The sequence below is a fragment of the Diadema antillarum genome, unplaced genomic scaffold (genome assembly GCF_040938485.1).
Source record: "Diadema antillarum isolate AM-2024a unplaced genomic scaffold, OU_Dant_1.0 seq00000767_RagTag, whole genome shotgun sequence".
NCBI classification, from domain to species: Eukaryota; Metazoa; Echinodermata; class Echinoidea; order Diadematoida; family Diadematidae; genus Diadema; species Diadema antillarum.
In genome coordinates, this window is record NW_027271657.1 from 209,114 (window position 1) to 235,703 (window position 26,590).

Consider the following 26,590-nt stretch of genomic DNA (forward strand, 5'->3'; position numbering starts at 1 on the left):
ACATCGCTTGAACAGTTGCCAACTGTCCTAGTTAAATCGAATTTGTAAATTGCTATCTACCGTAAAAAAAAAAAGATTCTTCAACCAGCCATGACCAATGTATAAGTATTAGGACTATTGTATGTGAAGATGTGTTAATATATGATTGCACACATTTTTCTCTCTCTTTCTCTCTCCTTGTGTGTTTGTGTGTGTGTGTGTGTGTATGTATGTGTGTGTGTGTGTGTGTGTGTGAGAGAGAGAGAGAGAGAAGGAGAGAGAGAGAGAAAGGAGGAGAGAATATATGTGTGTATCGTGCATTAATCAGATTTATGGTACCGGATGCGATTTTTTTTTCCAGACTCATACGTTTAACAAACGGATTCACATGAGTGGCCGGTGCATTCATTGCACATATTTGAATTAAATGTTTCGCCCATTTTTTATGAACAGGGGTCTACCCATGCTTTAAGATAAATGTCCCGTTTAATCCCTCTATCGTCAAAAGGTAGCAAATGAGACAGCAATGTGAGAACATGGTCCTGCGGGGTTAAAGAGCAATGAAACCCAAGTGTACATGTGGATTGAGTGAATGCAGTAATACGTGTATTAGTAGAAAACATCTGTGAAGTTTGAGGAAAATCGTACAATCTGTTAAAAAATTATGATTTTTTTAACTTTCGGTGCAACCATCGCTGTATGAAAGACTTCATAAGTTAGGGACGCCACATGTGTATAACGATAAAAAGAAAATTCATGTATAATGATATAAATAAATAGATTGAAAAAGAATACAATCACTTTTTATGAAAAGTACACATTTCCTCGATTTGTTACTGACATATGTTTAAGGTAATGTTATTTTCTTTACTTTTTGAAAGAGGTAGGTAATTCAGTCAGGTGCTCTTGAATTATGTTGAAAAAGTGAGAATATGTTGAATTTTCTTTAACTGTTCTATTTAGTTCCATTATGTGACGTCACAAGTGTTGTAATCCGCCCATCAAGCAATGGCTGCATCGAAAATGTATAGATTCATAATATTTGAACAGAGCGTCCGATTTTCCTCAAACTTCACTAATACATGTATGTGTTACTTACATTGCTGTATTTCCTAAATTCACATATTTCACAAATATTTACATATTTGGGTTTCATTTTCCTCTAAAGGTTCTTTTTACCTTTGGGAACAGTGATTTTAAAAATGTTCAAGATATCACATTGTTTATTGATGCATATACTGTTGTATCACAAAAACATCGTACCGTATAAAAATTTTGCAATAAAGCCTAAAAGGAGATATCAGTATTTTTCTCATTAAACTATAACTGAGGACGGTTTAGTCTGGTAACATTTTTATTATAACTATTGTTCACATTTGTGTATTCAACAATACCTAACATTGACTATACGGATTCAAATTTTTACAGTGGTTGTTTTTATCACAAACTCCCATGTTTGAACTATTTTAGAGCACTATTGCTGGGTTTTGGATTCATCTGCAAATGGTAAATTATGCCTTTAAATGATCCCTAAGGAAACCCTGAACAGGAAAAGGAAAAATCACGCGTACTAGCCCGCAAGTCTAGCAGATTTACCGCCATCTTTTCTCTGTCCTTTCTTAGAAGTCTCAATTTGCCTTGGATGAAAGGAACATGACGCAGATTGGGGAACAGCTGCGTCGCCTTATCTCAGTAGAAGAAGAAGAAGTGAGAATCCTCCACGGATTACACTCCCAATCGTGATAATCTCACCAAGAGAGTTTCATTAAACATTACTCGCATTATCGAGGGGGGTTCAAAGGTCTTACGTCAATCTATCGTCATGCAGCGAATGGAAAAAGAGAACAAGACGAAAATGCCGTTCATTTGTAGACTAGAGATACATTTCTAAAACAAAATGGTTGAACGATACAATAAATTATCCTCTGCATTCCGTAACGCTACCGAATTATAACATTCGAGCTGGTTACGAATTTTCATTAAGATTCTATGTACTCCTGCAGAGAACCGTGCGGGATGTCATTTGGTCATGTCATGAACACTGTCTAACATGCCTTGTATAAGGGCATGGATCTTTGACGATATTAAAGGAAACAAGTGTTGGATTAAACTCATCGTAGTGTCAGACGATGATAGTTTGCTCTTTGGGGCCACCATACACCCATAACGCCATTCTCCACTGGCAAAGCTCTGTGTCTTTCTCTTTTTCTTCCCATCGGTAGGAAAAAAAAAAGATGTGTGTCATATCTTCGTAATATCCGTTGAGATCATTTTTATTTCCACTCTCCTGCTCCACCACGCGACCCCAACAATCCCAGGGGCGTGTTTAACTGTGACCAACTCATCAAATCAATTCTTGTCCTGTAACTGCACTAAATTTGTCTAAGTCATTGTCAGAAAGAAATATTGAGCTAGACAGGCAGTTCTCTGGCGACCTCCCCCTCCCCCTCCATCCTTCCCTTCCCACCCCCCCCCCCCCCCCTTTCCCGTGCGTCTCTCTCCTCAGGCTCCGTTTGTGTACGAAGAAAGATACCTGATGATAGACGAGCTCACGAATGAACACAAAGTAAAAAAACAAACACACACACACACATACACACACATACACACACAATAACTTTAGGTCACAGAGTTCTTCATTCAGTATTAGCAAATATATAAATATATAAGTATATAAACATATAAACACATAAATATGATAATTGAATGATAGCCTGTATAGATATTAATGTGTGTGTGTGTGTGTGTGTGTGTGTGTGTGTGTGTGTGTGTGTACGTGTATGTTTGTGTGTAGATGATAGTATGGATATTTTGTACACATGAACACATTCAAACACTTGTAATGTGTATGTAAGATAAAAAGATATAGGCCTAAGCTTACTTCTCGTCATTGTTTGAAAATCATGGAACTATTAGTCTAGTAGTACTAATTCTAAATCAGCATAACAATAACACAACACGAGAAAATTAGTTTTTTAATAATTGTGGTAAATTTTTTCTATTTTCTTCAAGCTCTTTTGATTGTCGAAAGCATGTAAATTGAATCTGTTCGTCTGGGCTTACTTGTGAAAATTTACTTTGATATCTTTCGATTGTTATTGCTACCACAAATCATAATGCCGCAGAGAAAGTCGTTTTGAAAGGTGTTCAAGAGGCCGAGCGGGTATATCAAACAAAATAGTAATACATGTGTAGCAATGGAATATACCCTGTGCTTGGAGCAGAAAAAACACACACACCACATCCCCCCACACACAAAATGTGTGCGCGAGAGCCATTTACAAGCTATACTGCACTCCCATACACACTATCTATACAATTGCATATGAACTTCACAGGGAGAGGGTGTACCACTTTCACTACACACACATCAAATCACGCATACAAACACACATGCACACACAAATTGCATCATGTACTTTTTTTTCCGCCAAATTATCAACCTTGTACTTCCGAAGTGACTTTGTACGGCAGCTGACAAGCAGACCAGCCAAGTCTCAAACCCGTCAGCTCTTTAAGTTGGCACAGATTCGCGCTGTTTATATGTAACCACTTTCCATTGTTAAGCAGAAATTGATGAAATGCTAATCAAACGTACTTACATGTAAGTCCTCTATATTAATATATAAAAAAGATCATCCTTTGAGCAAACTAGAGTTTCTGTGAATGCATTTCCTCATACCTGGCATGCCCGTTATATGGAGACAGCTGATTCCTGGAAGACAGTTCTTCGATTATCATTCCTTCTTTTGAAGACATTCAGCAGTTTTATCTTATTCCTCAAAATGTTTTAATTTACTGATTGTACATTCGAGACGGTTTCATTCATAGTATACTGTCATTCTAATCCTTTGATGTATTATTACATTGTCTATAAAGAAATATTTGCTTATGACTAATCGTGTCTTGTATACATAAATATTGAACTTACATATAAAACCCAGGATATGCCTTTGATACACCTTACGCCCTTTATATACATAATTATTATACATTTATGTATGCATACATAAATGTATATGTATAAAGGGCGTAATGCGTATATATATATATATATATATATATATATATATATATATATAGGCCTACACGTATATTCTGTTATCTATTATTGTGTGCAAGAGAGTATCTTACTGTATACATACATTCGTGTGATATACCTTTATAGTTCCAAAACTTTGTCCAAAAATTAGACAATTAAATTAAAAGAGAAAATATTGATCTCTGGAGACTTAAAGGAGACATCTTTTGAGATAAGAGTAGGAAGTTCGAATTAGACTTCTTATCTTTAAGTCGGGTCAGTTATGCAAACACATAATGAGGTCAGAGATCCTCAGTTTCCGTAAGTCCCATCATAAATAGGGCAGTGTTATCCACCGTGTCTGTCTGTGCGTCTCTCTCGCTATATGTCTGCCTATGTTTCCAAGCGACTATAATATTAACATCGCACTGCCCATTACATTTATCTTTGTCATCAACGTGACACTTCCTTTATTTGTTAGTAAAAACATAATTTTACTTTTATTATAATCATTACTGTTATCATCATCATTGCTATCATCTACATCAATACAACCACTGCTACCAGTACTACTTTTAGTGAGTATAGAAAGGAGGTTTTGATCATTGGTATCACTTTCATTTATGGAAAAGTAATTGTTTTCAGCATTATCAGTATTTGTGTTCGTTCGTTCCTTTGTTTGTTTTAAGGAGGTAATTGGGATTGCTGTTTTGTCATAACTGTTTTCCGATGGCCATTACTACTCACTAGAATAAGTTGTGGAATTACATGGGGCATCATCCAGCTCTCTAAGCTGTCTTAACACTGATATAAGTTAGGGATATAAGAGGTAAAGAGTTATAGAGGTAAATGCCTATAAGGCTGCATGACCGTATGTTCCTTGTCTATGATAATTATGCTTGTGTTTGTTTGTTTGTGTTTGTGTGTGTGTTTGTGTGTGTCTGTGTGTCTGTCTTTGTATGGGTACGTGAATTGATGGATAAATCATGGAGGGGGGAGTAGGTACAAGATGAGATTAGGCAATAAGCTGGGGTCCCATGTAGAGCTGAGAAGACGGTTGCTAAGAGAAGGTTCGGGGATGACAATGCTAAGTCCATCTCTTAGAGATATATTGACTTCTAAGGTCCAACTAACCATGCTGAGTATTTGAATACTTTTATTTCGAATTTATCATTCTTTTTTATCATTTCATCTTACTATGATTATTATTGTAAAGATTAAGGTGAAACATTATTTTTGACATGAAAGGTATAGCTGAGCCAATGCATATTTCATTATCTGATGGTTTTTTTATGACATATAGAAACTTATATACAAAAAAAATCCATACACTAATCTACCAATTCACACTTTGACGTTCATATACTCTGTGACGCATACAACCTGTTAGATAAACTCTGTTTGCATGACTGAAGAAAAAAAAATCAACATTTGATAGTTCATGTGCGTTTGCGCATAATGCTGGTATATTATGACGAGTGTATATGTGTTATAATAATTACCATGGCGAGTGTAGGTGTGTTAAATTGTGTGCGTGTATGTATGTGTGTTCTACGGTGTATCCTCCGTGTCCTACAGCACCCTTTGTCTTTTTGTCATTTCCGTACGTCACATCGGGCATGCATTGGCAAGAGTCAGCCTCTGTGATGACTAAGTATTCTGAAGACAGAAGGGGAGCTTGCGTCTTCTAATTTTAGCATCAAGGCAAGTTTCTCGTTAAAGACCGCCAGCCAACAACGTCAACCTACATGCTTGTTTGTTTTAATCATTAATTTCTATTGTTCAGGATTCCATATTTCACACGTAAATAATAAACATATCAAGAATTGAAAGTGCATCTTGTCGAATATCACAAATAAGAGACTACAAAATAAGAGACTACAATTTCACATGTCATGTGAAATATGAAGAACTTACATAGAAGCATTGCTTGTTCGGCGTAGATTCCCAGAAAATGATATAAAATGGATGCTTACATTGATAATTACAGCAGTAAAGAATAACAAATTAACAAGGTGGAAAATGCATTCGCCAAAAAGTATAGCAGAATGAATGTCCATTTCATTTAAGAACTATTATGTCAAGGCTGTCTAGTAACAGCACACTTCAAAACAAGAACATTGACGCTGCCTATAACGTGAATCCTAGTTACTCAAATGAAGAAATACTAAATAGGCTGTACGACATGTATTATAGTCAACATGCCCTTTAAGCATGGGATGTATACTGTAGCATGAACATATTTTATACATTAATACTGGCCACAGAGTTGCAATATAAGAAATGGAGGAGATTTATGGCAGTTTCGACAAGTGTGCCATTGTTGATCATCTCGTCTTAACTTTCGACGGAGGGTTTGGTTGATATATCATAAAGAAGAGCAATAATACCTTTACTATTAATAAAATAAAACCACAGTGGTACAGTGCTGTTAACCAATTAACATGATTAATATCGTATAAAGCCTCCGGCTTATTCAGTGCTAATCTTGAGAGCACAATAATGACACATTTATGTCAATATAGTTTCGATTGGTGTACGTATCTGGATAAGAGGTACTTTTCCAAATGAAGTTCTTATAAGTTCTAATTATAGTGTCTTTTTTTAAGCAAGGCAAAGTTGAAGAGTCGCGTATATGGCCAGGTTTTCATCTCCGAAAATACTTAAGTGCCAATGGATGTTCATTCATTCATTCATTCATTCATTCATTCATTCATTCATTCATTCATTCATTCATTCATTCATTCATTCATTCATTCACTTGTTTGGTTGATTTTCATATCCAGCAGGAACATTTAAATACTTTAAAATCAATTTCTTGTCAATTTCCTGTTGCTTTAGTATTAAGTATGTCTCTTTAACAATGTTTAAGAAACCACGAGACAGTAATATGTAGAAGGCAAAATACAGTTTCAGGACATAGCCTAAAGACGTGACTCAGTGTGACTTTTGTTCACTCTGGACTGTCATTATCTCTTCATACACATTATGCTGAAAAAGTCCCGCCAAATTTACAAGGAAACACCTACATGTATGTGGATGAGAAGCGATTAGTCCTGTGATTTGCAACAAATGAAAGAACTAAGGAGATTACAGAGATGAGCTGGCGACAGGTTGAATGGTAGGGTAGGGGGAAATCCAGCCGAAAACATTTTGTTAATGACATCTTATCACCACGTATTACGGCTGTTCTAGCCACAGAGCAATCCTTAAACTTGTGATAAAAAGGTCGATGATAAAAGCGTGCTATTGTATTTGGTCACTGTAATAGTTTTTGACCTGTGTTTTTCACTTCCTTGAGAAAGGATAATCCTTTTAGATTTTGAATAAAAAAGAAGTTAACTGGACAGCCACGCGCTAAATTTGTTATAAGTGAATGTGCATTTCCTGGTGGAAACACTTGACTGCTCTCTTTCACAAAGCATCTTTTAGATGGTACATGCACTTTTTATTGAAGATCTCAAAGCGGAACAGTTTTCACAGACAACTACAAAGAAATGCAATAAGTCTGATGAGCAGTTTGGCGCTTATAGACATCCAGCAAAGCAAGCACATCAAGGAAACACACTACACGCACAAACATAAACAAAGTCTCGTAAATTACCAGGCCTAGTGAATATACGTTGACAGACATTAAAAAAAAATAATTGAATGATTCATCGTCAGCGTTTCCAAGATTTAAAAAGAAAATACATCGACACTCTTTGAAAATACTGTAGTAAGCACTCAGTACCAGCAGGGATGTGAGACGAAACACCTCCCTGGTACCAGGAAACAGGTAAAATATTGGTAAAGATTTATTATAAGCCCCAGTTCAGGGTAGAATGTGTAGCATGCAGGATGTCATTGTAGTCTTTATCTCCAAAAGATTATGGAAATATTTCCTTTTAAAAGCCAGAATACATTCATCAATCTATTTCATCCTCTCCGTCTATAGTCATTTTTGAAATCTAACAGGAAAAATGCAGCGAAATGCCGAGACTTTGAAAGTAATGAAAAAGTGAGGAACATATTGCAGTATGTCATGTCATGTTTCACTCAGCAGGTTTAGGGAAATGAGAGAAATAAACCGGATTTTCTGTTGAGTTCAAATTGCAGACGACTCCTACTATTACTATCGATCTTTCATCGCCGATCATAGCGCGTGAATCTGACAGTGTACATCAGGAAAACGTGGTACAATGTATGTTGCGATGTGTCAAACCCGATGCATCTTCATTCATGATCATTCTTTTTTTTAAATCCATCTTATGAAGTGAGGCGTAAAGAATTGGTGGGTGGAAAAGGCCACCTCACTGGGGATGTTTTCTGGGCTGGTTTAGTGGGAGACAATTTTTGAAAATAACAGAAACATTAAGTCGGTCATGATCTCTTATTACCACGGCGTCTATCGGCACTAGTTCGAACCAGCGGCACCGCTCGAAGCGACTATGGAAAGGGGAAACTCTCAATTTCCGAAGAAATTTGTCTTCAAAAAAAAAAGAAAGATAGATAGATAAACGAAGACAGAAAGAGAGAGGGAGAGAGAGAGAGAGAAAGAAAGAAAGAAACGGAGGATGAAGTTTAGGGAAAAATCTAATTAGAAACGGTCGGGGAAACCAAACATAATGCGGCGGAACTTCCGAATTTTTCTTGTTTCATGTGATGCCGCGTTCACTTATAATTAGTTTGGGTTTGAGGCTGGGACAGTCAGCAGACAACGCGATGTTATCCAGTGAGCTTATCTTGCTGCCAAACAGGTCTTCTGTCATACCAGCCTATGACTAGCTCGGGGATGGGCTTCCGGGGATTCAAAGGAATTCTCAGAGGTGAAGACTGTCTCTGATTGGTCTATTTAAATCTCAGTCTTTTTCTGATCTATATGTGTGAGTCTGTTGAAACATTTTTCCTTCACAAAAAAAAAAAACATTTATCACACCTCACTTACTATTGTATACGGAGCTGTGCATGCAACAAAGATATAGAGAACCACTTCCCTTTTCACTTATAAGATACGATAACAATTTCTGTAGGGCGGTGGTAAATCTAAAATATTTTAATCAGTTCCTTCCATTATCTACACCACATCGACCATGGATATAATTATTCACACCTCTCCCTTTTATCCAGATGTCGAAAGTGAATGCTAGATAGATTGAGCATGAAAGCACTTCAAATCGGCAGTGTAGGTAAAATGCGTCCCAGGAAGTGGAATGTAATGATATAGGTACGGCTTTGAGTTCAGTGGTCGGAGCATTGAGATGAAACGAAGGCATCCCAAGCTGGTCGGGGTAGTGATCCGACAAAAACTACCCTGATAACCAGAAATGATGGAAAGACTCTTAAAAGAAATATCTGTAAATCGTCATTATCCTACGAGTCTGTATCATATTTCTTGATGTATGTATCATTGATAAACTCTTCAAGAAGAAGAAACAAACCCAGTATGCTCCTCAGGTATGCCTGCAGTATTCATACCGTGCAAAGCCTTTACAGCAAAACCTTGGATTTTGTTCTATTTGCTTCGTGAACAGGAAATTACAAACAATGAAAGAGATAAAAAGGCGAAAATTAAATCTTCAAAGTAGTCGCACTGCTCTTTTCTTCTTTTTTTCTCTGCAAATATTGATAAGCTCAATCAATGACAGAGAGGGAGAGAGAGATGGAGAGAGAGAGAGAGAGAGAGAGAGAGAGAGAGAGAGAGAGAGAGGGGAGAGAAAGAGCGAACTGTATGCCTAATGTAATGCACTGTGGTGATTTCAGAAAATTTCATTATACATTGAGCCGTTGAGAAAGAGATCCTCAGAGTGAATGGATAACTGCATGTCTAGACAACGTGTCTTGACAAACCTCATGCAATGAAGATTTGACTGACCCTTTATGATTGCTACTTTGGGAGCTTTTACCGAATTGAAATAACGTTGGTTTATCCTATGGAAATCTATTTTCGACATTATCACACGAACTTTGGCTCATATAGAGATTTAGACAAGTTGAGATAACTTGAAAATAAAAGATATTCTTCGATGACGTAACGAAACTTTAGATCGACAGCGAGTCATCTTTCCGGAAAGCTATCTGCTGATTCTAGCAGGATCTCAGACTGGCATGTTTTCTATAAAGTATGATTTCATCATGCATCAAAACTCGATTCATACCAGATGGCAGTGAATGACAGAGGCTGTCAAATCGGGTGCTGTTCGTTATTCCGAAGGTTCGCTATTCCGAAGGTTCGTTATTCCGAAGGGTCGTTAATCCGAAACACGCAAATTTCCTATACCTAGAGGTTCGTTAATCTGAAAATGAAAAAGGGTTCGTTAATCTGAAAATTTGTGGTGTTATTCCGAAGGTTCGTTATTCCGAAGATTGGTTAATCCGTAAATGAAATTCGGAACAATGAACCTTCGGAATAACGAATCTTAGGAATAAAGAGCCTTCGGAATAACGAACCTTCGGAATAACGAGCTGTAACCGTCAAATCAATGTAATCAGCTTTTAAGTCCTGAGAGTAGGGCAAACACGTAGATCTTAGCACCTCTGGAGTGCCGGATACTGACCCACCGGCTTAATCCAGAATCCAGATAACAAGAGCAAGCTTGTAGGAAAGTAGCTTTGAAATAATCGTGTTGTTGAACACATTACGATTATCATTATTCTAGGAAAAGTCTATCTTGCATGAACACAACAAGTAGAAAAGAAATGAAAAAAAAATGAACTTAGACATATGAAAAAGAGTAGTTATGACCGATTCAAGGCTGATTATAATAAATTATTGATGCACTAGCCTGCATTATTGTGATTGCATTATTGAGTTATTGCATGTACATTTGGGTAGGTTTTTTTAGTGAAAGAAAAATCATTACTTTTAGAGCTTTTTAACTACAAAGCATCACTTTCATGATGTCTCTGTAATCACACAGCTGATTTTATTTCCTCCAAAAACAAAACAACTTAATTAATAAAGATATATGATTCTTCTCTAGTTCAACTGACGAAATTGTCATACTTCGAGGTAATAGTATCTGATCTTCTGATTAAAAACTATTTTCAGTCTGAAAATTATTGTTTAAATTATTCCACTTTTCTTTTTCTTTTTTGGTATCTACACAAGGAAATTCTTTTCTTAATAAACTCTAAGCCCTTGTGGTACGATGATTTTAGTATAAAGTTGAAAACATCTCTGTGAAGCAAAAATTAAGCATGCAAGAGATAAGGAAGTTCCGCTAATAGAAATTCAGTCATTACTAAATGACAGACATTGTGATACGCTGTGGGAAATTCTCCGCATGCATTGCACATGTATAATTTCCAGGTTTACTTTTTCCTTCATGTTTAGTTGAGATAATCAATGTCTCATTTGACATTTGACACATTGTGTCATTAGACCACTTAAACAGGTGAATCAGAATGCACTACGATTTAATAGAGTTTATGGTTATTTGATATAAGAGTGAATAAACTGAAGAAAAAGTGATCATTTGGTTCTGCTGAACACCCGGCAATGCCCGGGGAGTCCCCTTTGAAAAAGCTGTAACTTCCTTATACCTTGCCCGGCTTCGTTACTTCTTATATAGTTTACACATTAGTTTAAGATCGAATAAAAGTTTTGGTTTCCCTTGCACATTGAGACAAATCATCTCGAAAGAAACACACTCATGCAGGCCAACATACAAACACACACACACACACATACAAGCACACTACACACACGCACACAAAGAAAAAACACGCATATGTACACACCCAGACACATCCACACGCACCATACACACACACACACACACACACACACACACACACACACACACACACACACACACACACACACACACACACTCGTTTTACAAACCATAAACTTGCACAAAATAACTTATTCAGAAACAAAATAGGACCTCATATAACATGCAATATGAGCACATAGAGTAGTTCAACCATGAGCGACCAAACAACAAACAAACAAACAAACAAAGGAACAAAACACAAACATTTTTCAAAGGCGGCTCATAATTAGGAGCACATTGACATAAGAGTGAATATGTAAAAATTAATATGATGTAGTAAAGGAGACAAGGCTGCTATTTTTCAAGGACATCAGACTTATCTGATCCTCAGGAGTATGACGCAAAGTTGAAATATTGACAGGAAATGGCTATCAAATTATGAGATGGACAGAAAACAGCCAACAGGTGTCAATTTGGTACGCCTCTTTTTTAGAAGCCCGTGGGATGAAGGTAATAATATCACGGTAATTGGACTAATCTGGGCTAATAACAGAAACACATGGATCTTGTCATGTCGAAGGGTAGTGATCCGGTGGCAACTATCCCTGGATGTTGCAGAGATAGAACCACACTTCGCCTCTGACATCAATGGAGTATTAAAACAAAGGTATTCAGATGAAAGGTTTACAGCTATCTAATGCAAAGAAACTTTTGAATAATAATTACATGATTAATTGTGACTAAAACCTCATGTAAACGCTAATGTCCTATATACAGCATGGAGCTAATTTGATGATGGATGGACTCGAGATCACAATCAATACAATGCAATACAATACAATACAATACAATACAATACAATACAATACAATACAATACAATACAATACAATACAATACAATACAAGACAAGACAATACGATGCAATACAATACAAAACATTTATTAGGCGCTTAATACGGATGTTTCTAAGCGCACAGTCATGGGAATCTGTACAGGATGAAACATTATCTACTATTTATTACACCCCTGCTGAAACTAACAACGCTAAAGAGAGCAAGACAAGGAAAATAACCCAGCAGTCTTTGATTGGAGACTAGTCGGATAAGTGCATAACCACTATGATACAAGCATTCATAAGTTTAATCATCATTAATGTTTTAGGACAAAATGGTGAACTCAATTTATGTTTATGTTTGTCAAGTTTCAGGTTTTGCCCACTGAATTGGACGTAACATTATCTGTCTGGTGAAACATCACACGTAGATTAACGTCACCGGCGGGCCATGAACCGAGAATACTGAGTTTGAAAAGCTCCTGAAATAGATTCCTTTGACCGAATAAGAGTGAACCTTTCTTTCGAGTAGCGCGTCTTAAAAATGTTCAAGGCTTCTATACAGTCACTTGATCTTGTTGTGAGCTACTGTTCAAGATATTTGAATTTATATGCATAAACAGTTAATAACTTCATGTACACGATAACTGAAAAATCTAACATGGCTTTATATTCCTTTTTTGAAACCAGCTTTGTCGCATCAACTCTGTTATATATTTTCTGTTACGTATATCATGGGAGACGAAAAATATATATATATGGAGACAATTCCCGACAAATCATTGTGTTTGTGTAGATAGATATTATGTCCATATGTACACACGCTTTAATGTATGTCATACATGTATTCTGTTTTGTGTAACCTTCTGTCAAGATGACCGACGTAAGGAAGAGTACAGCTACATACAAAAGTTATGGAATTCTAATGTTCATATCTTCTTAGTCATCTAGATGAGATGATATTCTCATCACCTCACAAGTCTTTGAAAGAAATCGCAACTTAAGTTCTTGTAAATTGAATGAAATAAAAATGAATAGAATCATCCACATCAAATCATTCTTGAGTTGAAATGAGTAAGCAATGGCGACTTTCCAGGGAGAAGGGGTTGTACTCGTTAATTATAGTTGACCAAATAGTCATTATCTGAACAAACAAGTGGTTGGGTTATGAGATGATATCATCTTCGCTGCAATTGACTTGTGTGCAATTATGATGAATATCACTGCTTCGTTAAAATAGTAAAGCTGGAGAATTTATGACTGCATTTTTCATTCGATTTTTGTGAAAATTTCACTCCTGCGTATTTTGTTTTTGCTGTAAGACTCAACTTGAACAAGGTATATGTAGTTACACTTTAATTTGTCTCTCTCTCGAACAGAATACAGGTCTACGTAAAGATGGAACGCCTTCAACCCAACGCGGTGACGACAACTTTGGAGCAAAAAAAAAATCTACTGAATAACAAATTTGTATTCATATGAAATGTTCAGCACAGAACTAACATATTCCATATTACAAAATAGTTAATCAACCAAAAAGCAACAACAAAAACAACGAAAAACAAACAAAAAACAGCAAACTAAAACAAACAAACAAAACAAAACAGCATCGATAAAGAAAAGGGAGATTGTTTGTCCTTGCTCGGACGTGTTGACATTCTTACATTATTCCTGGTTAGATTAACGTAGGCAACTCGTCTGCCAAGAAGTGGGTGAAACAAACAGACGGAGACCTCATATCACCTTGTCCACCCAGCATCACTGATCATGATACCAGTACAATTATCTCCATAAAATTCATATTACTTTTGCAGTTGTTATTTCATAAACTCATCAATTAGGCGCACACGTTTTTAACGTTTTCCATTTCATTTCTCAAATCTATACTATTAGATCTTACAAACAAACAAACATGATCTGCACTTTGTACAAGTATTATGCCCCCCTTTTTGTGGGTATCCATGGTAGTTTCTATTGATAAACTGCTTGTGGTATTTTTCTTTTAACGAAAACAACAACACGACGGATATCGTAGCCATGGCGATGTATTTGCATATCGTATTCTATATGCGGGCAGGAAGATGCGTAGACTATCAACGATATACCATGAGTCCCTTCTCTGATTTCGTATAAGTGTGGCATTGAACGGGCAACAAGCACTCGAAGAAGGGAAAGTGCATCTAGAGTTCATTTTCATCATGAACGTGTGTTATCGAATGAAACAACAACTTGAAGGTTTGAATGTTTCTGATCAGAAATAAACCAGCGAGTTTCGATTCTCCTCAATACATCGTTCATTTGATTCAACAAGTATCTCAACGATATCTACTTTTAATCCAGTAGTATCATTTTCATTATCGTGAAGTTTAAATGTCAGGTAATGATTTAATGGTTAACCTGCAAAGAATAAGTCCTACGGGCACTGGTCAACAGAGTGCTTCGAAAGATGTTGAGGGAAAAAAGATCCCGACACTCTAGTGTCGCTTCCAATGCAAGAAACATAGATATTAATACATTATATACATCGATAAGAAAGGCTCCCCTTTCCTTTTATTAAAGGGATTTAGCAGTTTGAAAAACAATAATGTTAGAGAGAGCGAGAGGGGAAGAAGGTCGGAGAAATTAAAGGCCCTGAGAAAAAATGAATGTGGTCATATTCGTGTGACTGTATACTTAATCTTTGATTCACAACCTTCTGCCTTCATCAGATTATAAGAATCTGAGGCTTAGGAGGGATCTCTTTTAAGATCTCTGTTAAGATCTCTTTTAAGATCTCTTTTAACATCTCTTTTAAGACGCCGAAGAAAAGAGAGGAGAGAAAGAAAAAAGAAATATTAGAAGATAAATCGATTAAACGCCTCCTTCAGAAATACCTCACTGTTGGGAACGCACCGGTATAAAGAGAGACGTTTTTCAATCTTTTCAACAACTATAAGAAGTAAGGAAAACCAATTACCTACATGCCTCAGATACTTTCTAGCATCGCGTTTTTGATATTTTTGTTGGTAACAATATTAATTTTGCTAAGAAAGGAGGTATATATATATATATATATATATATATATATATATATATATGTGTGTGTGTGTGTGTGTGTGTATGTCATATAATCTCAAGTGTGCAATAATGTGATCGTTTCCATATATACCCGGTGCTATACAGCCTGCCTGATACGTCTGGAAGGAATTTTGACGAAAACGCATCGTCTGTGCGTCGTTCCGTACTTTAATACACAAGCAAAGTATCCACATTTTTTCGAAACTACACTTGGCTGGCTGTTAAAAGTGTCCTTCCTTGAAGTGTTAACTCACGTTTACATGCCGCACTTTCGCTGATAGAATTCCAGACAAGTCAACGTGGGCATAATTATAATTACTAGTACAAGTATAGCCAGGATTTGAGTCTCGCTCGTTCTGCGTGATGATCATAATTCTAACTTGAGCGTCACGTTCCATTGTCTGGTTAAAAAAAAAAAATGGCAAGGACTAGGAAATGGCAGAAATGACAATTTAGGCAGAGTCGGACCAAGTTCAGAAGAGTTGCTTGAATCGTCGTGATACTGCTATCAAAGTGTGTTATATACACATCCAGAAACATTCATATGGGTCACGATACGCTCTCTCGGACGTTTCCTTTATAGGGGTTTGATTTCCTTATGTTACCCAGGTTTTCATACAGTATCATTCAATCATCACGAGTAGCTTGATTATGAAGTTCTTATCCCTTGCTTATGAAATATGTTATCTTATCTGAGCACTACAATAGAGAGCTATACGCAGGCGACACCGTGTACTGTCATGTGATCAACGCAACCACTTTGAAATCTTTCTACCAGGCATCATGTTTGATGACTATCTTTCATTCAAAGTCTCGAAGCTCTCTGAACAGGTGTACCTAGCTCAAACTATTCTGATACAAAACGTCGAGTGTATCGAATGTAATTCAAACAAATGTTATGTTAGGTACAGCCCCATGAAAAAAGGAAATGAAAGAATGTATGTATCTTTTCCTTTCACTATACGGATAGCGTGGATGACCAACGCCCCATATCGCGTGAGCATTTTGTTTTTTTGTCAACCTGTAATTTCCGCATCCTCTTCCACGCAGTTGCACTTTTGAACCTTCGCGAAATGAGTACAAAAAACACAAATCATACACAGAAACCACAACAGAGGATCCAAGCAAGAGGGAAAGAGAAAGAACATTAGTCATGTTGGCCGAGCTTTGTTAAAAGCCGCTGTGTGACGAAAGGCAAAGTTGTAGTCGTTTTTTTTTTTGTCCATCCCGGAAAAAAAAAACACACGCACACACCCACTCATCCATTCTTACACGCATACATACATACATACATACACACACATAATAATTTAGGCCTAAATGCGTATACATACATGTACGTTTGTATAGATATATTTGTACGAATGTATACGATGATCTGAATGCTCACCTCACATGATACTCTTGAACCTCTAAACCTGATCTTAGCTGTACTGCATGACTATGATAACAAATAGATTTATGGTCTGCCTATGAAGTATTTTGTGAATAAAGTATTGATTTGAGAGTTTCTCGAAGTGTTCTTTCCTTTACTCCATATCACCCTAGGTAGGCCCTATCACACAAGGCTTATATCACACTAGGTATCACACAGGTTTAAATATCACACAAGGTACAAAAAACATTTCCCACTTTTGATTGGTAATTGTTCTAAAACTATATATCAGATAAAACTGTCCATGATAAGAGTAATAGCTGAATGGTGTACAATTTAGTTGGAGGTGATTTGAATATGAAAGCCTATATTAGTTTCATGAGATCAATTATTTATTTCAATGTGCGGTTCCAGATTTTGAGTAAATTTTAACCCTCTGTACAAAAATTGAACTTTACACAGGAACCAATGATGTATATGTGAGTGTATGCTTACAATGAACCTGAACAATAGACATGGCTACCGCCTGTTTAGAGCTCTGCTACAAGGCACATGAATGCTTTATTAATTATTCATGTGGATTTCACTGAGCACTGCTAGTATGAATTCACGACACAGGGTGAAATGCATGCTCTGCACATGAATAAAGTGAGCACATGTTTCCATGTGCTTGCATACAACGCATTTCAGAATGAATAAAGACTAGCTGTGATAGTGGAATTCCTCATAAATATGTAATAGAGCACTCCAATCCTGGCCATTTTCCAGGACCATTGTCTGGCTGTCAACAAAACGCTCCTATACACACCAATAACCCCCTGTGCAAAGTTGAAGTTTTGTACAGAGGGTTGAAGATAGAGCATAATCTGAAACCGAACTGAAAAATCAATGTTGAATTTAAAGAAACTGAATCATGCCTTCATTGTCAAATTACCTTCAACAAAATTGTACACTATACAGCTATTGCTCATATCAATGTTAGTATTATCTGATAGTTTTTGAATTATAAAGGATGAAAAGTGGGAGATGTTTTTTGTAACACCTAGTATCACACAATGCTTGTATCACACAAGGTACACACAAGGCTAATATCACACAATGTATCACACAAAGCTTATCACACAAGGTACACACAAGGATAATATCACACAATGTATCACACAAAGCTTATATCACACAAGGTACACACAAGGCTAATATCACACAATGTATCACACAAAGCTTATCACACAAGGTATCACACAAGGTATCACACAAGGCTTATCATATCGACTTGATGACATTCAACTACAAAGGAACTCTATTTCACAGCTTTTACCAACAACGCTAACCTATAGGGTGTCTGGCATCCCCACTCGTGACAGTGACGTATGTAGTTTGTATGATTATCGTATCTCCTTTCCCTTTTAAGTAGCTCGAAGCACTTGCCGTGAACTTTCATATGTTTTTCCTTTATTGTAATATTTTTAATGAGGCGCATAACACTGTACAGTAATTGATCAGTCCAGTGGACGATATAATAGTGAATAATGATATTCTTATTCCAGCACAAATTTCAGGATAATATCATAAACAATCATCCCTCATTAAATCATCAATTGCTTTCATCATCTTGCATCGAGTGGATGCATCGTTACTTTTAGCCTTTCTGTAAGCCGATTCTTTGGCTTTGTCATCTTTGGAAGGATACATTTTCGCTCTTGTTTGCTGCTCGACTAAACAAGGCAAAATCGTCTTCTTCTTCCATTGCCAATTTGTTTCTCGTTGTTAGGAAGGATCGTATTTCTTGCTGCATGTTCATGTCACTTCCTCTTCCGCTTTGACGGTAACTCAAAGACATACATGTCTATGTTACCGATGCCGCTGATGCCATTAGGCCGAATCCCAGCGGGAAGTCGCCTAGATGGGTAGCGAAGTCTTGGTCACACTCAAGCAGAAACTACATACGCCACTCCAACCACATAGAGCCATATGCGTTTCCGCGTGGTGTATAAAATGTTTACGTATTTACTGATTTCTTAAATCTAAACATTTCACCGGTTAATCTCATAATATGAGTTATCTACATTTTTTTTCACTTTAATGAGGAGTAATATCCAGGGCAAATGAGGTCTATGATGCTTGATACCTTCTCAGGACAATTAGTGGAGAAATACTTTCTAGAGCAAAACAACAGTATCGTCATCCGTCCGTCTACATGCACAACATCATCAGACCAAAGTGTACATTAGTTTGAGCAAGGAGCTATTACAGCTCTTTGGTTTGAGCCTGTGTCATGATGATTCGAAACACGTGAAAAATGAAATGAAAAATATTGCTTTCTTTACATAAGTTCTCAACGTAATCAGGCATGATAAAAACAATGAAAGCGATAATTACGTGAGACAAATGGTATATGAATTAAATTATACACATACACGCATAAATGAATGAAGATAAATACATAAAATAATCAATAGAAGTATTGAAACAAGTTCACTCGGTTGACATTAGGTTCATCCGTATATATATTCATTGCTACTCGGAGTTTAATGTCACCTCCATGAGGCGCAATCATCAGGCAATGAGCAATCATAGGCCATGATTGCGCCTCATGGAGGTGACATGAAACTCCGAGTAGCAATAAATATCAGAATATATACGGATGAACCTGCTGTCAACCTAGTGAACTTGTTTCAATACTTCTGTCTAAAGCTCTTCCTTTGAGGATATCGAGCACTCTTCATAGGATAGAATCACAAAGTGTGTAAAATAATCAATATATATATATATATATATATATATATATATATATGTGTGTGTGTGTGTGTGTGTGTGTGAATGTGTGTGGTGTAGAGAGAGAGAGAGAGAGAGAGAGAGAGAGAGAGAGACTTTAGCAGATACACGACTAGGAGAGAGAGAAAAAAAGAGGGGGTGGAATAAGATAGCAAAGGGAAGATGATGGTTACAGGAAGTCTAAAGACAGACAAAATCCTTTTTGAAATGCTTTACCGAAGACTAACCTAATCCCCTTTACACAGCTGTTTGTTTTCTGTAATCTCAATTCAATGCCGAGTTCATTGTCTACAGATGTGGTGGATTTATCCAAAATAATCAGAGTTCCATTCTTTCGAGAGATATTCTTGGATGCTTACCAAATGTAATATTTCATTATTACGCTTTCAGAAAGAACTTGAATGTTACACCGAAGTTCTTTTTACTTTTTTTCGCGTCTGAAACTGGTGAGTGTGTCATAGGAGACCAAGACAGCCACGCACCGTATATTCATACGACCAGTATCATTGTTATGTCTTTCACTTCTCTTGGCTCCATTCACCTTTTCCATAGGTATTTATTATATCTAGCTGCGTGATTGTTCAGTGGTATAATTGTGCCATTAAGAATAAGAAAAAGCAAATAATGAGAGTCTAAGTCTGGATTCAGGATTTCTTATTACTCCTCACTTCACGATTATCTTCCATTCTGATCATCATATTGAAATACGAAGGATAGGAAATTCAAATCCATACATCCTACTCTTAAATGGACTTATTAACTTCAAATCCATACTCAGCCCAATACGTGACACGACGCACAAGAGTTTGAGAAATCTTCGGAAGACAAGGAAAAAGCTGCATGAGAGATATTGTCGGTGCCCAAAATCAAGAAGTTCACTGATAGTATTACAACCAACATTCTATTTTTCGCACATTGCATATTGTTCACTTCACTTTGAATACTGAACAGTATTCATTATGCATTGTGTCATTACTATAAGATTTCGCTATTTTTGTATACCATGGTTATTTCACATTGCCTGCATGGTTGACATTATTCTCAGTTATAAAAAGAAAGTGAAATGTATATACAATTATGTTATGTTTTCTGTCGAAAATGAAAGCATGTGTGAGTGAATTGAATTTCGATGAAACAACCTGAAGATGTGGAAGTGTAGCTAGGTATTATATAAGTGAAAACATGAACCTACTCGTAGGAGGCTCATGGTCGAAAGTAGACAAACCATATAAGGGATAAAGAATTCAAAGTACACATTATGTACGTCGAGGAACCATTACAAAAAATCGATTGAGGCAACGATACCAAATTATATATTTCAAGAATCATAGTGAATCTATGATGACTTTTGTCAAAGAGATGTATGTTGCATACAAATCATGTTATCAATTCCAGTTACAAATATGACACGTAAATCATGGAATAATATATTTTTAATCAATTCATAAGGAATACAGAAATACCGTTTTCAAATAGTATGCTTATCGTGTAATTTATGCCCACCAAGAAGTTTTTGAAATGTCTTTTCTTTTAAATAGATAACAAGTACACATTTCTAGGGCTTGTTACAAAGATGAAGAAGCATAATTTCTTCATAGGAAGACATTAATAATGTCTCCTGGAAGAGCTGGGTCAAGTGCGTTGTGGATGTCCTCGAAAATCAATGTACAGTAAACTTCATAACCTCCAATAAAAAATTTTCGAATTTTGTAAAAATTTTATTGAATACTTCATTGTGATTGCACACAAATGTTAGTTCAACTTCCCCTTTAAATTTGAGGAAGATGCTCCTTGTGTAACCAGCAAAACCAGTGCATTAGATTACCCCCAACCTCCTTAAAAAATCATATCACATAGTATTCTTTATAGGATATCATATTTCATATCAGCTTTGTGAATTACGGCCCTCAACACCCGTCCTTTCTCTTCGGTAATATATAAGTTACAACGACTGATGCAGACTGGAGTACATGCACGTGTGGAAGTGTACTTGAGTTTATGACTCCACGTGACTCGATCCTCTGTGATACAAAATCACTTTGGCGCTCTGAGCATCATGCTGCATGTTTGCATGGAATTCGATTCATGATATGGAATACGTTTCAAGTACATTCTTGAAGGTGTATTAACCCTTGTAAATGGTTTATTCCATTGGCTTCACGCCAGCTTGAAAGATGATATCCAGTACTAACTTACTAGAGGAGATGTTGGCACAAGTTTTGATAATGAATAAACATCTTCAACAGCCAATAATACCACCGTATTATAAAATGACTCTCAGTTACATCTTGCCCTTTCTCCTTATAAAGTATAGTGGCTATACGTTAGCTCAACCCAGCTCCTTGCTAAGGAGCTAACCTGGGCCTTGCAATATTGATTGCTTTTTCACTTAATTTGCACGAAAATACCTGCAATTAAAACTTTACCGCGGTACGTTTGGCTGCGCGTGGCGACGAAAAATGCTAGACCGGCAGAGAGACATTCAGAAATCATTCCAACAAACAAAGGAAAACTGTCGCCTTTGTCTACGACCCTCATTCAATGCAAATGAAATAAAGTATTGTAGCATTTTATGGTTTATGATTTTTACATATTCGAGCAGATGGTTAGAGAATTAGTGGAGGGAGGCAGCCCTCAATGACATGCTCAGTACGACGTTTTGTCAACTATGTTTCATGCTTATGTAGTCAGCTAGTGAACGATTACAAATTTAGATTAGGATTAGTTCGTTAATCAATTCTCCGTTTTAAACTTGACCGTTTTTATTCATCTAAACTATTGGAAACCAGCATGACAGTAATACTCACAGTACCTAAATATTTGTCCACGAAAGCAAGCTCCTTGAAATTCTCTTTATTCAATATTATCAACATCCTCAGACTACATGATTTGTGTACTTATCTCAATCTCCTTTCAAAAGGAAAATGTATTTGAGAATTTAATAATAGAAAAGAGGCCTCCCTTTGAAGCTTTTTCCTAACAACAAGTTGGACTAAAAATGCACGACTATTTTTCTACTTTTTGCATTATATATATATATATATATATATATATATATATATATATATATATATTCACACTGAGCAGGAATGACTTGGAGATATTCATACAATAGCTACTAGCAAAAAAGGCTTACAAGATAATAATGTGACACTGATATGGTGCTGGTATCTCGCCGTAACCAAAACGATCATAAAATTCATGAAAAGTGCAGAAATTAAATCTTATCTAGTTGAGTCAAATGAAAACATCTTCAGCCAAATTTGCAAAGCTTTTCGTGAATGTGTCATCGTTTTGATTCGGGTGATCATTTCCGATATGTCCCTGTGCAGCCCGGTGTAATAGTAGAACCCCTCCCCCCCGCACGTGCTGGGCGCATGTGAGCATTTGTAATACAAGTAAAGTGGAAGGGTTGGAGTTTGTATGAATATAAGAGAGGGGAGACGGTTGGTTGCAATGACATGATTTCGCAGCCATGTTTTCTGTACACCTCTACACCATAAACCAGTTTAGGAAACATAATTACCACATGAACATGTAGAACTTTTGAAAGCCCTTTTATGATATTATGTCTTTATCGTGTATCACAAGATATATCAATATATTGCATAAATATGTATCTATATATCTTTTTTCCCTCCCCCTCTCTCTTCCTCTATATCTTGATATACATTATAGGTTGTGTGTACAATCATTGACATTATTATCCTACTATACAATGAAAGGGGGGGGGGGGGATCGTGCTTTCTCCGTTATGGGACCAAAATTGTGGAATCAGTCACCTATTCAGTTAAGGCAACAGACTGTCATCTACAGAAACATTCAAATCCAAACTTAAAATGTATCTCTTCCTCTCACATTGAGGACTATAATTTCAGTCTCTAATGTTCGGAATAATGATATTCTTTTATCTGGTATGTATTCGTTTTTGTTATTTGCCATTTTCTTATCTGTTGTCATGCCTGAACATGTATATAATATATCCATCTTTTCATTTTTTGATTATGACGTCTGTCACTATGTAGAACCCGAAGTGCTGACTGAGAAATATTAGTCGTACCGCCCGCTGACATCAAACCCATAGTAATCAGCACGGGATGGATCCTCGTGATTGTATCCTTGTATTGTTAACCCCTTAAGCTGCGCGCAAATTTTTCAATTCCGCCTACATCATCTTTGGAGATGGTATCAGCGCGGAGGGATAAGGGAAGAGGGGCGCGACTCGGTTCAACGTTTTGCCGCACCATGTATTCTCCTTGGTTTTTTTTTTTTAATATTAGATCTATAATCGTAAAGCGGCATCGTTAAATCAAAAAGAGTCAGCGATCGTCCTTCCTTCACATTATATCGTCTTTTTGTGAGTGTCTTTTTATTTTGAGTGTTTGAGATGACAAAGACGCGATTAGTAGAAGAATTAAATGGAGAGACAGACTGACGAAAAGACATAAATATAGAGAGTCACGCAAGGGCAGAGAAAAGGACAATATTCCATTTCTGAGAACTTAAAGTATCATAAAAACAGAATTCTGGTGCCAGTTAGTGGACTCCAAGCCACATGTCATTTCTCCGAAGTCTTTTTTTTAATGTTCATTAATGATTTATTGTCCGTTAGGGGCCGGTTTGTTTGTTTGTTTGTTTGTAAAGTTTATGTATTGCTTCTTTATTGATAATCCCTCTAAAAGTTAAATGTCTAACGACGGGTTTGTATATCGCTAATCGAGTATTCTAGTATCTTTCGCTCTCATTGTTAATTGTTGTAATTAATATACAAACTTTAACTTATATCAAAAGTTTGTTTCTTCATGGTACTTCAAACAAACAAAATACATGTATCTGTTAAAGTTATCACTCGAGAAAGAGAGATAGAAAAAAATATGCTTCACACGTCAAGTTTGCTTTGATGGGTCCTTACAAGCCTTGTGTACGAATCCAAAGATCTAAGCAACTCGTTTATCACAGCATTTTCGTTTCATATCATTCTAGTTCCTGTCTGAATCATACTTAGGTTTTGTTCATTACTTCCATTCATTCTATCAATGTATGTGATGAGATTCCTTGGAACATGGGGGGGGGGGTTGACCTACGCATTGTTTTATTTACCACCAGTGACAATGAACGTCATGCATAACGATTGCTGTAACAATTGTGCTAAATACCCACAATCACTTTCGTATTAGAAAGAAAAGGGAACAGTACAATGGACACGCGCAACTGTCATGGTAATAAATTTTTAATTCACCTTGTGTAAAAGCTTGATGTGCGTTCGCGGCCTTCTCATATCGACATTGGGTATGACGAACTAGCCTCCAATTCACTTTCTCCTTCACACGCGCACTCTCATTACCCTTATTTTTTTCGTATGGCCTACATAAAACATTTTGAAAGTTAGGTCTAGAGAAAAGTATACCCCCCCCCAAAAAAAAAAAGAAAAAAAAAAGAAAAGTAAAGCAAAGAAAATGCGCTCTGTACAAGATTTACCTCGGGATGAAAACTGTGTGCACTTATGAAGCCTCAATCATAAAATAAACCCACCTTATAGGACACAGAATGTGATGTTTGTGTGATTGATTGGAAGTATAAACAACTCTACCAGATACCCGCAAAACAAACTCACGATATACAGCAGCTGGTCTTTATACAATGAGAATTGCATGACCCAACATTGAACAGTAGGCTAATTACGCCATATCAATTACAAAAGACATTCTCGCTCATGGCTGAACAGAGGAGACATCACCCTTTTTTTTTCTTTTCAAGTATGTTCTTGCCATGTGATGGTGTAGACTCGTTTCCATTTCTAATGGACAAGTATTTCATCTCTCCCTCTCTCTCTTTGCTTGTATACACTCTCTAATAGGCCTACATGGTAAGGGTATAAAACAAATGCTAGTAAGGATAAAATCTGGAAAATGTGTTGACTATTTGTTTTGTAGGGAAGAATTTGTCAGTGTTAATTTACACAATATTCACATTTTGTTTATCTTTTAGTGCAAACAGCTCTCTAAACCACTGCAGTCCTTGTGGAGTGTAATAAAGAAGTCAAAAGAGATAGGGATACTCACGTGCATCTATCTGCTGTGATAGATCCATCTGATCTGCAGATGAGCCCGATGATTGGTAGTATTAAGCTCCAAAGAAAGCGAGTCCCGAGTTGCAAGCAGGTCATTTCGACGATTATCCTATATGGTATAGTATTGCAACTTTCTGGAGTCGTCTGCTAGGGTATGTCCACATATACAAAACACTGATGTACTTTCCTAGATGTGGACACAGTTGTTCATTCCAACCTGAGGCACTACTTCATGGCGATGATTCAAGTCCCACATGTTGAGGAGAATTGAGCGGTGAGAGTCAGGACGTGGGGAGAAGGCAAAAGAGGCGGAGAGAGTCGGTGGCAGACACACCGCAGAACTTTCCACTAATCGCGTTACTCCTCAGCCGCAGTGAACACTAACACTGAACCAGACAATCGCTTGCGCACGGCAAACGTCCGATTTACGGCCGCTACCCTGTGTTACGCGCGCTCCTCCGCTAGAAAATTGAAAGTAGTCAACATTAGCGCTTCCTCTTTAATATCAACATGTAAAACACAACACCGGTTTTCCGAGCAGACTGCCGCAACATGCACGATTGTTTTTGCAATAAACTGAGTATATCCGTCTCCTGATCATCTTTTCACCTGGAATAAATGTACGGGTACGTCGATGAGAAAAACGGCTGCCCTGTACATGTACTTGACATGGCCAGTCAAAGCCACTTTTGTTTAGCAACGGCTTTGCAATTACCTCAGACTTCCGGGAAACTAACTTTGTAAAGAGCGAAGCGAGGATGTGGGAGGCGAATCATAAC

General features: G+C 36.9%; 1 protein-coding gene across 1 annotated transcript in view; it reads right to left on the minus strand.

The window, feature by feature from the left end:
* Positions 1 to 25,907, minus strand: part of LOC139738750 (uncharacterized) — a 72,527-nt gene extending 46,620 nt beyond the window's left edge. The window contains exon 1 of the mRNA XM_071649390.1: positions 25,804 to 25,907. Coding sequence (XP_071505491.1) covers positions 25,804 to 25,907 — 104 coding nt within the window. The remainder of the gene's footprint in view (positions 1 to 25,803) is intronic.
* Between the last annotated feature and the right edge of the window lie 683 nt (positions 25,908 to 26,590).